This window comes from Coregonus lavaretus, assembly GCF_964263955.1.
Source record: "Coregonus lavaretus genome assembly, chromosome: 9".
NCBI lineage: Eukaryota > Metazoa > Chordata > Actinopteri > Salmoniformes > Salmonidae > Coregonus > Coregonus lavaretus.
Genome location: NC_139996.1, coordinates 14,780,595 through 14,793,534, shown reverse-complemented (window position 1 = coordinate 14,793,534; position 12,940 = coordinate 14,780,595). Strand labels below are relative to the sequence as shown.

The following is a 12,940-nucleotide window of genomic DNA, read 5'->3' as shown; positions in this document are numbered from 1 at the left end:
TATTTTATATTCTGTCTATACTGTCTCAATTAGCCAAGACGTTCAGTGGTTTTAGGTTATTGTTGTGGTCTTCACCCCCCTCCAGATCAGAACCAAGAGGAGTCAAAAGGGTGTGTCCCAGCAGGGAAGTGTGAGTCGGACCAAGGGACAGACCCTTCCCAGTCCCACCCCGGACTCCGATGGGCCGGTCAAAGACAGGTTGGTCAGAAATCCCGTTAGACACATCTGTTTTGTTGAACTGTACAGAAAGAGCAACATCTTATCCATACTGCAATTCAAAGCTTCAATTACTGATTAATGAAGGACCTTTTTTTTTATTTGGAATATTATCTGATTTGAGGTTACCGCGTTCAGTTTGAGGTTACTTCATGTAGTTTTCACTAAGCAATACAATTTACGTCTCTGTCAACTTCTCTGAGAGGGCCTAAGAAATTTGACTACTTCATACGTTTATCGGTCAGCCAGAGGAGTTGGCTCCCAGCCAGCAGAAATACTTTCCCACAGAGACTGCTGTTACATATGGGAACCTTTACGATCAACATGTATGTTCCTCATAGGAGCAAATAACCTCAACAGGAAATTCAAGGTCGTAAAAGTTGCCACTTATCTAACTTTCATACCTTTTTTCCATTCATAACATTAATTATGTGGTAGTCATGCATACAACACTGGTGGGTGGTGGTAGGCAATCCCACAGCAATGAGCTTCCTGTTTTTGCTTAAAATACTTCAAAACAATTTTATGTCAAATGTCATGTCAATTAGAACTTGAAGCACAGACTCTTGTAGGGAGTCAAAGAGTGACATGAATTCTGTGTTTTTAAAGGCATAGGTTGAGGTTCCTGCTGACCTCATCAACTCCTTAAATCAATATTTTTGTTCTATTGACAAGCTGTTCCATGTCGCGTCTCCCTGGCAGGCAGGCTGGCCTTAGCCTCACTCTCATAACAAAAGCATATCACACGTCTTTGCGCCGGGGCCAGAAGTCTGTGTGCATACCTGTCATTCCTCACAGGTCCCGTATTAGTGTCAAGTGGCTGAAATCGCTGAAACGAGGAGCGGGTCGCCCGGGGTCAATGAAGGATTACGCTAATTTGACACGAGATTACGGAGAGGGGACAGGGAGGGCAGGGAGCGGATTTGACTCGTCTCAGTGAGTCGCTGAAAAGGCGTGTCAGCTTTTCAACACTGACAGGGCCAGGCACCAAGGAGCTAAGGGCCAGTAGAGGCCAGGGGTATTACAACTGCTGTTGACTATAGCCCACTGGCTCATGTACAGAGTAAAGTGTCTGACTCTGAGTTCTGTTCCTCTGATCTAAGAGTAGAGGATGTAGTCACAGCACACTGGAACTCCCACCAGTAGATTTCAGTCACTCATTGCAGGAGATTGTGTAATATCGCTGTGTATATAATATCTATATTCAAAGAGTGTTGATTTCAGATTGTGTGAAATGTTAACTTTTTTCCCCCCTCATAAGTTTAATTGTACACATTTGTAGGTTAGTCAATAGATAAAATGTTTATTTTGAGCTGCTGAAGAGATGTGGTGGTTATACTGTTCCATGGAGGTTATGAGTTGGACCCCTGGCTGAGGTTGACCTGTATAGAAGGTATAGGTCAGGGGTCAGGCCCAATCTGATGCCCCAGGTCATTCTACTAAATCCATGGTCACATGACACATTTACCAATTTCATCCAAGAATTTGGGCGATTAGGAATCTGAAAATGCTGAGCAAAAAGTTCCAGTGTCCCTTGGTGGTTCCCCTTCCTCTGGAATCCTTGTTTGGGTTTTTAGAATTCATATTTACAATCCCTTAACAGGCTTAAAACCCTAACCGGCATACATTATTATTTAATAGTTCTCAGGTATCTCGACCCAAATAGAAGATTTTTGTTCTATTCCAGTCTATACAGTACTAGTTTAGGGTGCAGTTTGCTCTCATCTAAAGCCTCTTGCTCTCATCTAAATCCATCTAGCCTATATTGTCAAAGACTCCAGTCACCGTAGTCATATACTTTTCTCTCTGCTACCGCACGGCAAGCGGTACCGGAGCGCCAAGTCTAGGTCCAAAAGGCTCCTTAACAGCTTCTACCCCCAAGCCATAAGACTACTAAACAATTAATCAAATGGCCACCTGGACTATTTGCATTGACCCCCCCCCCCCCCCCCCTGCTGCTACTCACTGTTTATCTATGTATAGTCACTTTACTCCTACAGTGGGGAAAAAAAGTATTTAGTCAGCCACCAATTGTGCAAGTTCTCCCACTTAAAAAGATGAGAGAGGCCTGTAATTTTCATCATAGGTACACGTCAACTATGACAGACAAAATGAGAAAAGAAAATCACATTGTAGGATGTGATTTATTTGCACATTTATGGTGGAAAATAAGTATTTGGTCACCTACAAACAAGGACGATTTCTGGCTCTCACAGACCTGCAACTTCTTCTTTAAGAGGCTCCTCTGTCCTCCACTCGTTACCTGTATAAATGGCACCTGTTTGAACTTGTTATCAGTATAAAAGACACCTGTCCACAACCTCAAACAGTCACACTCCAAACTCCACTATGGCCAAGACCAAAGAGCTGTCAAAGGACACCAGAAACGAAATTGTAGACCTGCACCAGGCTGGGAAGACTGAATCTGCAATAGGTAAGCAGCTTGGTTTGAAGAAATCAACTGTGGGAGCAATTATTAGGAAATGGAAGACATACAAGACCACTGATAATCTCCCTCGATCTGGGGCTCCACGCAAGAGCTCACCCCGTGGGGTCAAAATGATCACAAGAACGGTGAGCAAAAATCCCAGAACCACACGGGGGGACCTAGTGAATGACCTGCAGAGAGCTGGGACCAAAGTAACAAAGCCTACCATCAGTAACACACTACGCCGCCAGGGACTCAAATCCTGCAGTGCCAGACGTGTCCCCCTGCTTAAGCCAGTACATGTCCAGGCCCGTCTGAAGTTTGCTAGAGTGCATTTGGATGATCCAGAAGAGGATTGGGAGAATGTCATATGGTCAGATGAAACCAAAATAGAACTTTTTGGTAAAAACTCAACTCGTCATGTTTGGAGGACAAAGAATGCTGAGTTGCATCCAAACAACACCATACCTACTGTGAAGCATGGGGGTGGAAACATCATGCTTTGGGGCTGTTTTTCTGCAAAGGGACCAGGACGACTGATCCGTGTAAAGGAAAGAATGAATGGGGCCATATATCGTGAGACTTTGTGTGAAAACCTCCTTCCATCAGCAAGGGCATTGAAGATGAAACGTGGCTGGGTCTTTCAGCATGACAATGATCCCAAACACACCGCCCGGGCAACGAAGGAGTGGCTTCGTAAGAAGCATTTCAAGGTCCTGGAGTGGCCTAGCCAGTCTCCAGATCTCAACCCCATAGAAAATCTTTGGAGGGAGTTGAAAGTCCGTGTTGCCCAGCGACAGCTCCAAAACATCACTGCTCTAGAGGAGATCTGCATGGAGGAATGGGCCAAAATACCAGCAACAGTGTGTGAAAACCTTGTGAAGACTTACAGAAAACGTTTGACCTGTGTCATTGCCAACAAAGGGTATATAACAAAGTATTGAGTAACTTTTGTTATTGACCAAATACTTATTTTCCACCATAATTTGCAAATAAAATCATTAAAAAATCCTACAATGAGATTTTCTGGATTTATTTTTCTCAATTTGTCTGTCAAAGTTGACGTGTACCTATGATGAAAATTACAGGCCTCTCTCATCTTTTTAAGTGGGAGAACTTGCACAATTGGTGGCTGACTAAATACTTGTTTCCCCCACTGTACCTACATGTACAAATTACCTCGACTAACCTGTAACCCCGCACTTTGACTCGGTACCGGCACCCCCTGTATATAGCCTCGTTATTTTGTTACTTTTTTAAACTTTTGTTTATTTAGTAAATATTTTCTTAAGATTATTTGGTAGCTATGTTTGTAGTTACAGTATGTTCCGTGTCGATAACTAAGCCCTAAATCCACTGTTTCTATAGGTGTTAATAACATGTTTGTTGGTGTAATGTGCAGCGGAGGTTTGTTTTATAAGAAGCTTGTTTGAAGGATGAGAGAATTTAATGAAAATGGCAGGTGTTTGGTGGGTGACTGGCTGGCTGCCACCCCTACACCCAACCCCGGTGCTGTTTCGTAAATGGTGTATGGCACGGAGGATATCTCACCCCTTGCCTCCCCCACAGCCTTGAAGGTGCTTCCTCTGTTAATGCCCTACACCTGTGGATAAATCAAACCACTGACATTTATATGACATCTTTATGAACCAGAGAGGGGGAAGATAGGAGAGGAGGGGGAGTGAGTTTCTAGTATGTGATACGTGTTTTTGTGTCGCCCCTGCGTCAGTCGAGTTTCACACCAAGGTGGCACTGTAGAATGGTTGTCAGACTTTTTGGCTTTTGACCTCTGGCTCATGATGTCAGACTGAGCAGGGTACTTTTACTCCCCTTTCATTTTTGGAGCCTTTTCTATTATAAATCAAAAGTTAATGTGCATTCTGTATAGTAATCTATAATTATCATGGCAACATTGGACTACATTAAACAGTTTTAAAGCGGTGTTGAATTAATCTGTTAAGCACTTGTGCATTACAGATTGGGGATAGCTATAGTGTCAAAGTGGAAAGTGAATAACTATTATTATGCTCCTGTTCCCCAAGCAGGCCAGAGCCAGCAGCGTTTAGGAGGATGGGTTCTGGTCCCGTGGGCAGGGTGGCCCGTAGACGCAGTAGCCTGCCCCTCAGAGTAGAGTCCCTCCGCCTGCTCCGGACCAGGACCCCCCCAGTCCCCATCACCCCTCTCCTCGCCCCCTCCCTCCAGCCCAGCCCCATCACTGACCCATCAGAGCCGGAAAACAGCCCTATCCAGGTAAGCTGGAACCTACTGTCTACATGGTCGTATAGATGACTGGATCAGGGGTGAATTCATTAGTCGGATTCTGTTGCAAAATGTTTTGTACCGTTTACTCTAGGAACCAAATGGAAGCAAGCCAAGCAAATGGAACTAAACGGGGAGGGACCTAACTGAATTTGTCCAATAGAAACTCTTGTTTGTTGTAAAACGTTTTCAGTTTGGAGTAAACAGTTTCCGTTACAAAATGTTTTACAACATACAAAACGTTTTGCAACGGAATCCGACTAATGAATACTCCCTAGGAATTTACCTGATATGTAGACCCATGTACTATATTATAGACTGGATCTGTTTTTTAGCTTGGGGCTTAAAGTCCCAGTAACTGGGTTTCTCATTCCAAAGTGTCTTCCTGACTTGAGTTTATCTGAAGGTGGTGAAATCAGATCCTTCCTCTATTTGCATTGGGCTTGACAGATTTGATACCCGCTGACAGAAGTGTGGTTGTAGTGTTCTTTTTAATTAAAGGGATCACCACTCATATTGAGTAATCATGTTATAATGACAGATTATTGTTCCTCCTGGAATATGAGGTATAGGGAAGTGTGTGTGTGTGTGTGTATATATGTGTGTGTATATATACAGTTGAAGTCGGAAGTTTACATACACCTTAGCCAAATACATTTAAACTCTGTTTTTCACAATTCCTGACATTTAATCCTAGTAAGAATTCCCTGTTTTAGGTCAGTTAGGATCACCACTTTTTTATTTTAAGAATGTGAAATGTCAGAATAATATTAGATAATTATTTATTTCAGCTTTTATTTCTTTCATCACATTCCCAGTGGGTTAGAAGTTTACATACACTCAATTAGTATTTGGTAGCATTGCCTTTTAAATTGTTTAACTTGGGTCAAACATTTCGGGTAGCCTTCCACAAGCTTCCCCCAATAAATTGGGTGAATTTTGGCCCATTCCTCCTGACAGAGCTTGTGTAACTGAGTCAGGTTTGTAGGCCTCCTTGCTCGCACACAATTTTTCAGTTCTGCCCCCAAATGTTCTATAGGATTGAGGTCAGGGCTTTGTGATGGCCACTCCAATACCTTGACTTTGTTGTCCTTAAGCCATTTTGCCACAACTTTGGAAGTATGCTTGAGGTCATTGTCCATTTGGAAGACCCATTTACGACCAAGCTTTAACTTCCTGACTGATGTCTTGAGATGTTGCTTCAATATATCCACATCATTTTCCTTCCTCATGATGCCATCTATTTTGTGAAGTGCACCAGTCCCTGCTGCAGCAAAGCACCCCCACAGCATGATGCTGCCACCCCCGTGCTTCACGGTTGGGATGGTGTTCTTTGGCTTGCAAGCGTTTTCCTCCAAACATAACGATGGTCATTATGGCCAGACAGTTCTATTTTTGTTTCATCAGACCAGAGGACATTTCTCAAAAAAGTACGATCTTTGTCCCCATGTGCAGTTGCAAACCGTAGTCTGGCTTTTTTATGGCGGTTTTGGAGCAGTGGCTGCTTCCTTGCTGAGCGGCCTTTCAGGTTATGTCGATATAGGACTCGTTTTACTGTGGCTATAGATACTTTTGTACCTGTTTGCTCCAGCATCTTCAAGGTCCGTTGCTGTTGTTCTGGGATTGATTTGCACTTTTCGCAGCACTGTACATTCATCTCTAGGAGACAGAACGCGTCTCCTTCCTGAGCGGTATGACGGCTGCGTGGTCCCATGTTGTTTATACTTGCATACTATTGTTTGTACAGATGAACGTGGTACCTTCAGGCGTTTGGAAATTGCTCCCAAGGATGAACCAGACTTGTGGAGATCTACACATTTTTTTTCTGAGGTCTTGGCTGATTTCTTTTGATTATCCTATGATGTCAAGCAAAGAAGCACTGAGTTTGAAGGTAGGCTTTGAAATACATCCACAGGTACACCTCCAATTGACTCAAATGATGTCAATTAGCCTATCAGAAGCTTCTAAAGCCATGACATCTTTTTCTGGAATTTTCAAAGCTGTTTAAAGGCACAGTCAACTTAGTGTATGTGAACTTCTGAACCACTGGAATTGTGATACAGTGAATTATAAGTGAAATAATCTGTCTGTAAACAATTGTTGGAAAAATTACTTGTCATGCACAAAGTAGATGCCCTAACCAACTTGCCAAAACTATAGTTTGTTAACAAGATTTGTGGAGTGGTTGAAAAACAAGTTTTAATTACTCCAACCTAAGTGTATATAAACTTCAACTGTATATGTGTGTGAGATAATATACACCCCACATCAAATGGGTCCAATAAATATTGTGTAATGAAGAGAGGTAACGGTAATCTCCTCTTGTGCAATCAGCTGTAACAACACCTCCTAAACTGATGACCCTCACAGCCCCACCCCACCATTTGAATGTGTTGTTCGCAGTAAATGTATTTATTGCCTGTTAAATGGTGTTGCACACCAAGCAGCCAGTCCCCTGCTGTATCCCATAATATGCTCCTGTCCGGCCCACCTGTGTACAGTGCCTTGACCTGACCTGAGAGACATGACGTCAGTGTTCTGTTTCCATGTTGCTGTAGCGTAGGCAGGGCTGGGCCACGGAATGGTACCAAAATAAACCAGAGCTGCTTCCCTATAGTGCCTACTCTCTGAATGGTACCAAAATAAACCAGAGAGCTGCTTCCCTATAGTGCCTACTCTCTGAATGGTACCAAAATAAACCTAGCAGGGAGCTGCCTGCCTACTGCGTTCTCTGTCCCTGGAAGTTCATTCAGTGTCTGCAGGCGTCCTGGGAAAGCCAGAAGCCCTTACAGAGTAGATGTATTTATAATTGGGCACCTCCCTGGCACCCCCCCCCCCTGAGCTCTGCCCTCTTGACACACCAACCAACCTCACCCACGTTGGAAAGAGCCAATGTCAGAGACTGGAGCGGATGAGTCACACACTGCAGCTAGGAAAACACTTGATTAGCCCAAAGAAGTGAACAGATTGAACTGATCTTTGAACTGCTCTATTTTGGTGTGTGTGTGTGTGTGTGTGTGTGTGTGTGTGTGTGTGTGTGTGTGTGTGTGTGTATAATATGTCCACTCATTCTCCATAGGAGATCATACGGGACATGTGGCCCTTCACACTGTAGCTCAGTTGGTAGAGCATGGCGCTTGCAACACCAAGGTTGTGGGTTCGATTTCCACATGGGGCCAGTATGATTTTATTTTTATCACTAACTGTAAGTCGCTCTGGATAAGGGCGTCTGCTAAATGACTAAAATGTCAAATCCACATTGTGTTGTTGTAACCTGACAGTGGATGCTGCTCCGTGGGATGATCTGAGTAATTGGTGCTGTGATGCCTTGGTAGTCTTCATGTGATCCAAGCCAACCATAATTAGATCATTCGATCTGACATCTTGCCAGGGACAACCTAACTGCTAGTGAAGTGGAAAACTAGCTTGACAAGTATTTTTATCACCTGTACTTTGCGTACTGAGCAGACAGAAATAGAGAGGGGTGAGTTAATAGTGTAAAGCCCGACTCAATTTTGTCTGAACTAATTTCAGCATTCTATGTAATAGCTATTTACGTGACTGTTGGTTGTTTTCACTGAGCAATGTGGGAAAGTGTTTTATGCCAGACTCCGTCTGTTACGGAGTTCACCACCATGTGTTTAATGACTGAACAAGTTGTGCTTCCGGTTCATTCACATTGTTTTGTGGTTTGTTTCTTAATGGGTGTATGTTAATAAGACAAGTCAACCATCCCTCTCAAACAAAGGCAGTTGAATTACATAAATACAGTTGACATATTTAAGACTAACTTTATTCATGAAATGTCAAGCAAAATATGTGACAGCTATAACCGTCCCTTTGAATTCACATCTAACAAAGACATTGGCGCCATAGACTGGCACACTTGTTTTCCTCACTGACTAGTTAGTCAGCCCCACCCACATCACTATGTTTGCATGGGACTGGGAGGGGGATTATGAAACACAGTAGGATATCCTTTTAGAGAGGCACAGAGTTGATGCATGGGAAGAGCAGTGTGTGTCATGATACGGCCATATGCTGTTTTGTTCAGAGATGTGGGAGCCCGTCTCCTCTCCTCCCTCCACTCAGCGCTGAGGGAGGAGAGACCATACAGGTCCCCAGGGACCAGATTAGGACATAGCTGGCAGGGTGACTCCGTGATGATATGCTGCTGAACATGCTTTAACTCTGGAACCTGATCACTCACTGTGTGTGTGGTTCAGTAGCACTCTGTAGTTAGTTATTTAGGGAATTCCTGATTTGTTCAGGTGTAAGGCTTATGTAACCAACAACACACAACAACAATAAAGGGAAGAACGACAACATAGGGAAATGGGATCCGTGATCAGAGTGCTAGCTATTTTAGTGGAGCTCGATTGGAATATTTGTTTGAGACAATGCAAACTGCACAGGACTACCAGAGCTGTTTGCCAAAAGTAAAAGCCATGATTAAACACAGATAGCATTTTATTGACATACTCTTAGCATCCACCGCTGTGCTCCCATGACACTGTATACAACAGTTACCTTAATGTGTAATGTTATCACTCCTGATTTCCCAGCATTGGCCTGCTGTTCAGACGGGCTAGTGTTTCTGTGGAGACTAGGAACCGAGGGAAATCCAGACAGTGCACATGGTAGGGAAACATGATTCCATGTGAAGCTTTGAAATGCGGATGTCACAGAGGGATAAGTAATGCAATTACTTTTCTACTGTAGGAAAAGAGGAGGAAACATTTATTGAATTGACTCCTCACTAACTTCTTACCAATACTTTGTAAGACTACATTGGAAGGGCATGTTGAGTATCACACTCACTCGTCTGTCTAGGACCCTCAAACTCAACTCTGGACCTCAAAGCCAGTTCCACTGCAGGTTTTTTCCCATTGTTTCCCTCTAATCAGGGACTGATTTTAGACCTGGGACTTACCTATACCCTCGTCGCAGGCAGCACACCTGTATTCTCACTGGCCAAGTGTGAGTGCATTATTTATTTTTATAGACCAACCTCTGTCCATAGTTGTTGTTACTTGCTGTATCATGAGAACTCATTCCAACAGAACAGATCCTCCCCCAAAGGGACAAGAAATCTTATCAAATACGTGTGCTTGTGTAAATGTTCAATTTATATATGCATTTATTTGGTCTAACTTCAGCTATTGTGGGGAAAGTCCTACTGCTGAGTCATTCATTGACCAGGAAAAGATTTTGTGAAAATCCCCTTTCATGGTTTCTGCTACAGTGAAATTGAATTTAAATGATGCATGCCGGGTGTCTGCTCAAGGCAATAATTGCTTCCTTTGTCCAAAGTGGTGAAGCTCTCCTCGTGGCTATAGGAGAACTGTAGAAACTACCATTCTGCTCCTACATGACAGCTAGCCTAAATGTTTCAGTAGAGCAAGTAGCCACAGTCAGCCATTGTGAATGGAGTTTGTGAATGTCAATCACATAATATGGATTTTAAATGTATATTCTTGGCAAAGGAATTTCTTGCCGTTGCAGCTAACCCAGATCCTGTTGTAATGTTGATCTCAGTATATCAGCTTAGCACACACTGATCTAGAGTAGTAGACTTTCACATGCAGCATAGATTCTGCTCTGATAGTCCTTCATAGAGGTCCCAGGAGCTGAAAGTTAATATGGGAGTGAAGGATTGCATCTGATCTCCACAGGTCTGTTTCACCTGTAGTCCTGCCCTGCCATCAGCACCTGTGATCGCTCTACTGCACTCTCACCCAGCCATTCACAGGCTTTCACATCCAGGTCACACACGGCCAGTGTAGCGCTAGAAAAGGCCTCACGGTATCACTCACAAAGGTGGCTTTGTTCACAGCAAGATGCAATATTTGCTCCTCAGTGTGGCAGACTCTTTCGAGTCCTCAGGTTCCCTTGACGCATGTAGGACTTTGTGTGTGCCATAGCAACCGCCTGACATTGCAACCCCCTGACATTGCAAGGCTATGCTGAACTCCGATAATAAGGGTAGCTCCAGAAAGATCTCTTATCACTTTGTGAGCCCACTGTCTTGATTTATAATGTCAACTCTAATAGTGGTAGTACTGCCCATAGCCTCCATTTGCCCTGGCCCAGTTAAAGATGGTGTTCGGTGAACAGTGTGTTCAGCCTCACGAAGTTAGTCAAACTTTGTATGAACAGAGCGTTGTTTCAGTGCGAGACCCATTCACGCGTCAGAGGAGGACACAACACTGCGGTTTCCCTCCTCGCTCTCAGGAGGTAGTGTCGCTGTCAAATACTATTAGACTTTCCCTCATGTCTATCAGCCCGACACGAGGACCACTGGAGCAGCCTTGTTTTTCTGTCTCTTATAAAGAGGCAGTGTATTCCTCTTACAGTATGTAGTGCTCTATGGAGCGAGGTGGGCAGGGCCCCTGCCATTCAGGATTAGCTGTCAGATCAGACGTGTGTGTGTAGGGCCCTTGGTCTCCCCACTCTACCAGACTGGTAGAGGTCAGTGCTGTATGGTCCTCTATTGTCTACCGTCTCAATGGCACTGGCCCGCTCTTACCACCTCACAGCCCCAGCACATGGCTAGTAAATCCAGCGTGGCTAAACTCTTCAGGGTAATCTCTCCTCTCCACCTAACTGGGTCGGCTCTGACAATGGCAGCTAGCCTAACGCCATGGGCAGCAGCTGTTCAGCACACTGCAGGCCACATCAAAACACCAGACTTTTTATCCCTTCAAATGAAGAGGTATTTATTACATCGGGGGGAGCTAGTGCTCCATAATGGAGTGACAGAGCTTGAAAAAGACATTGGGACATTAAAGATTTTAATCCTGACGAATATGGAGTTTGATGCATGTGCTGTTATACATGTCTCCATCACCACTCTGGGGATGTTTGGCTGGCTGGCTGGCTGGCTGGCTACAGTTGTCGATGTTCATTTCATGTGGAGTACTAGAGTCAGTACTCCTCTGAGGCAGAGTTGTAGTAGTACTTGGGGCCCTGTGATGTTCTGTAATCCAGCTCCCACAGCATGGTTTCCCAGGAGACCTGTTGCGAGCAGCTCAAGGCTCCATCACTGAGCCTCACATCTCCAGCCCCCATCCGGACCTCCACATGCAACCCCAACAGTGTCACCGGCTCCAGCGCCACTGCTTTTTCACCAATGCCCCCGATGCAGCAGCATTAAACCTTCATGATAATTAACGTCACACAGGCATTGTGTTCTTCTTGTGGAGGAGTCTGGGGGACATTGAGTTGCTGTCTGACATAAGTGTCTCATTCCCCCCTCCGCTCTCTGATGGTTTGTGTGTCGCAAATGGAGTGTGCCCCTCAGTGTTTTGGCATCTGAATATCTGGGCATTGAAGGTTCTATTCAGAAGCCTGGTGTGGAGTCTTTTGCATGAGAAATGCAAAGTGCTCTTAGAGCCAGAGGCGGGAGAGCTCCAGCTGCAACTGTCTCTGTGCTTTTAGTGCTCTCCTCCTGTTTTTTATTTTTCTCTTCTTCCTCTGTGGAGGGATTTGAAAAGCCCTTTAAAAAAAATTACTCTCATTCCTCTGACCTTTACCGGGGCAATTTCTTTTAACATTAGGCTACAGCAATAGTCACAACACTTTAAGTGCAAATCTTTTCAGTCGGTTTTGTTTCGGGGATGTCAATGTGTGTTCTGTTTATATTTATACTCTGTGAACGTTTTAGAAAAATATGTTTTCAGAATAACTTGTTTGCTTGACAATACAGATCTCCTGTCTCTTTCAGTAAATGTTTTGCGGCTAGCTTCAGTTGAATGCCGTTTGAAAGGGCAGAAGACGTGCAGCGCCACAACACAGTCCTGTCAGCCCCATCCTTAATCTTCTTTCACAGGTTGATAATGTATTTCTTACTGATCACTCACTTTCCACTTGTGTCATAGGGAACTGTCGTCAAGATGTAACTGCCTGAATAAGACTACCAACCCCTTACGGAACACTCAGGAGTCCCAACTCATCTGAGGAAAGGAGGACCTGCACTTGATGGTACTCTTGTTTATCACTTTGCCCTCAACCCAACACGGATGACTACAGAGTAAT

The 12,940-nt window shown here is 44.1% G+C and overlaps 1 protein-coding gene across 1 annotated transcript in view; it reads left to right on the top strand.

The window, feature by feature from the left end:
- LOC311134594 (uncharacterized protein) overlaps positions 1–12,940 on the top strand; it is a gene marked incomplete at its 5' end in the record, with an annotated part of 38,942 nt that extends 26,002 nt beyond the window's left edge. The window contains 4 exon segments of the mRNA XM_084168329.1: positions 86–198; positions 4,687–4,804; positions 4,806–4,894; positions 12,784–12,940. Of these exon segments, the coding sequence (XP_084024455.1) occupies positions 86–198; positions 4,687–4,804; positions 4,806–4,894; positions 12,784–12,862 (399 nt within the window). The 3' untranslated portion in view covers positions 12,863–12,940.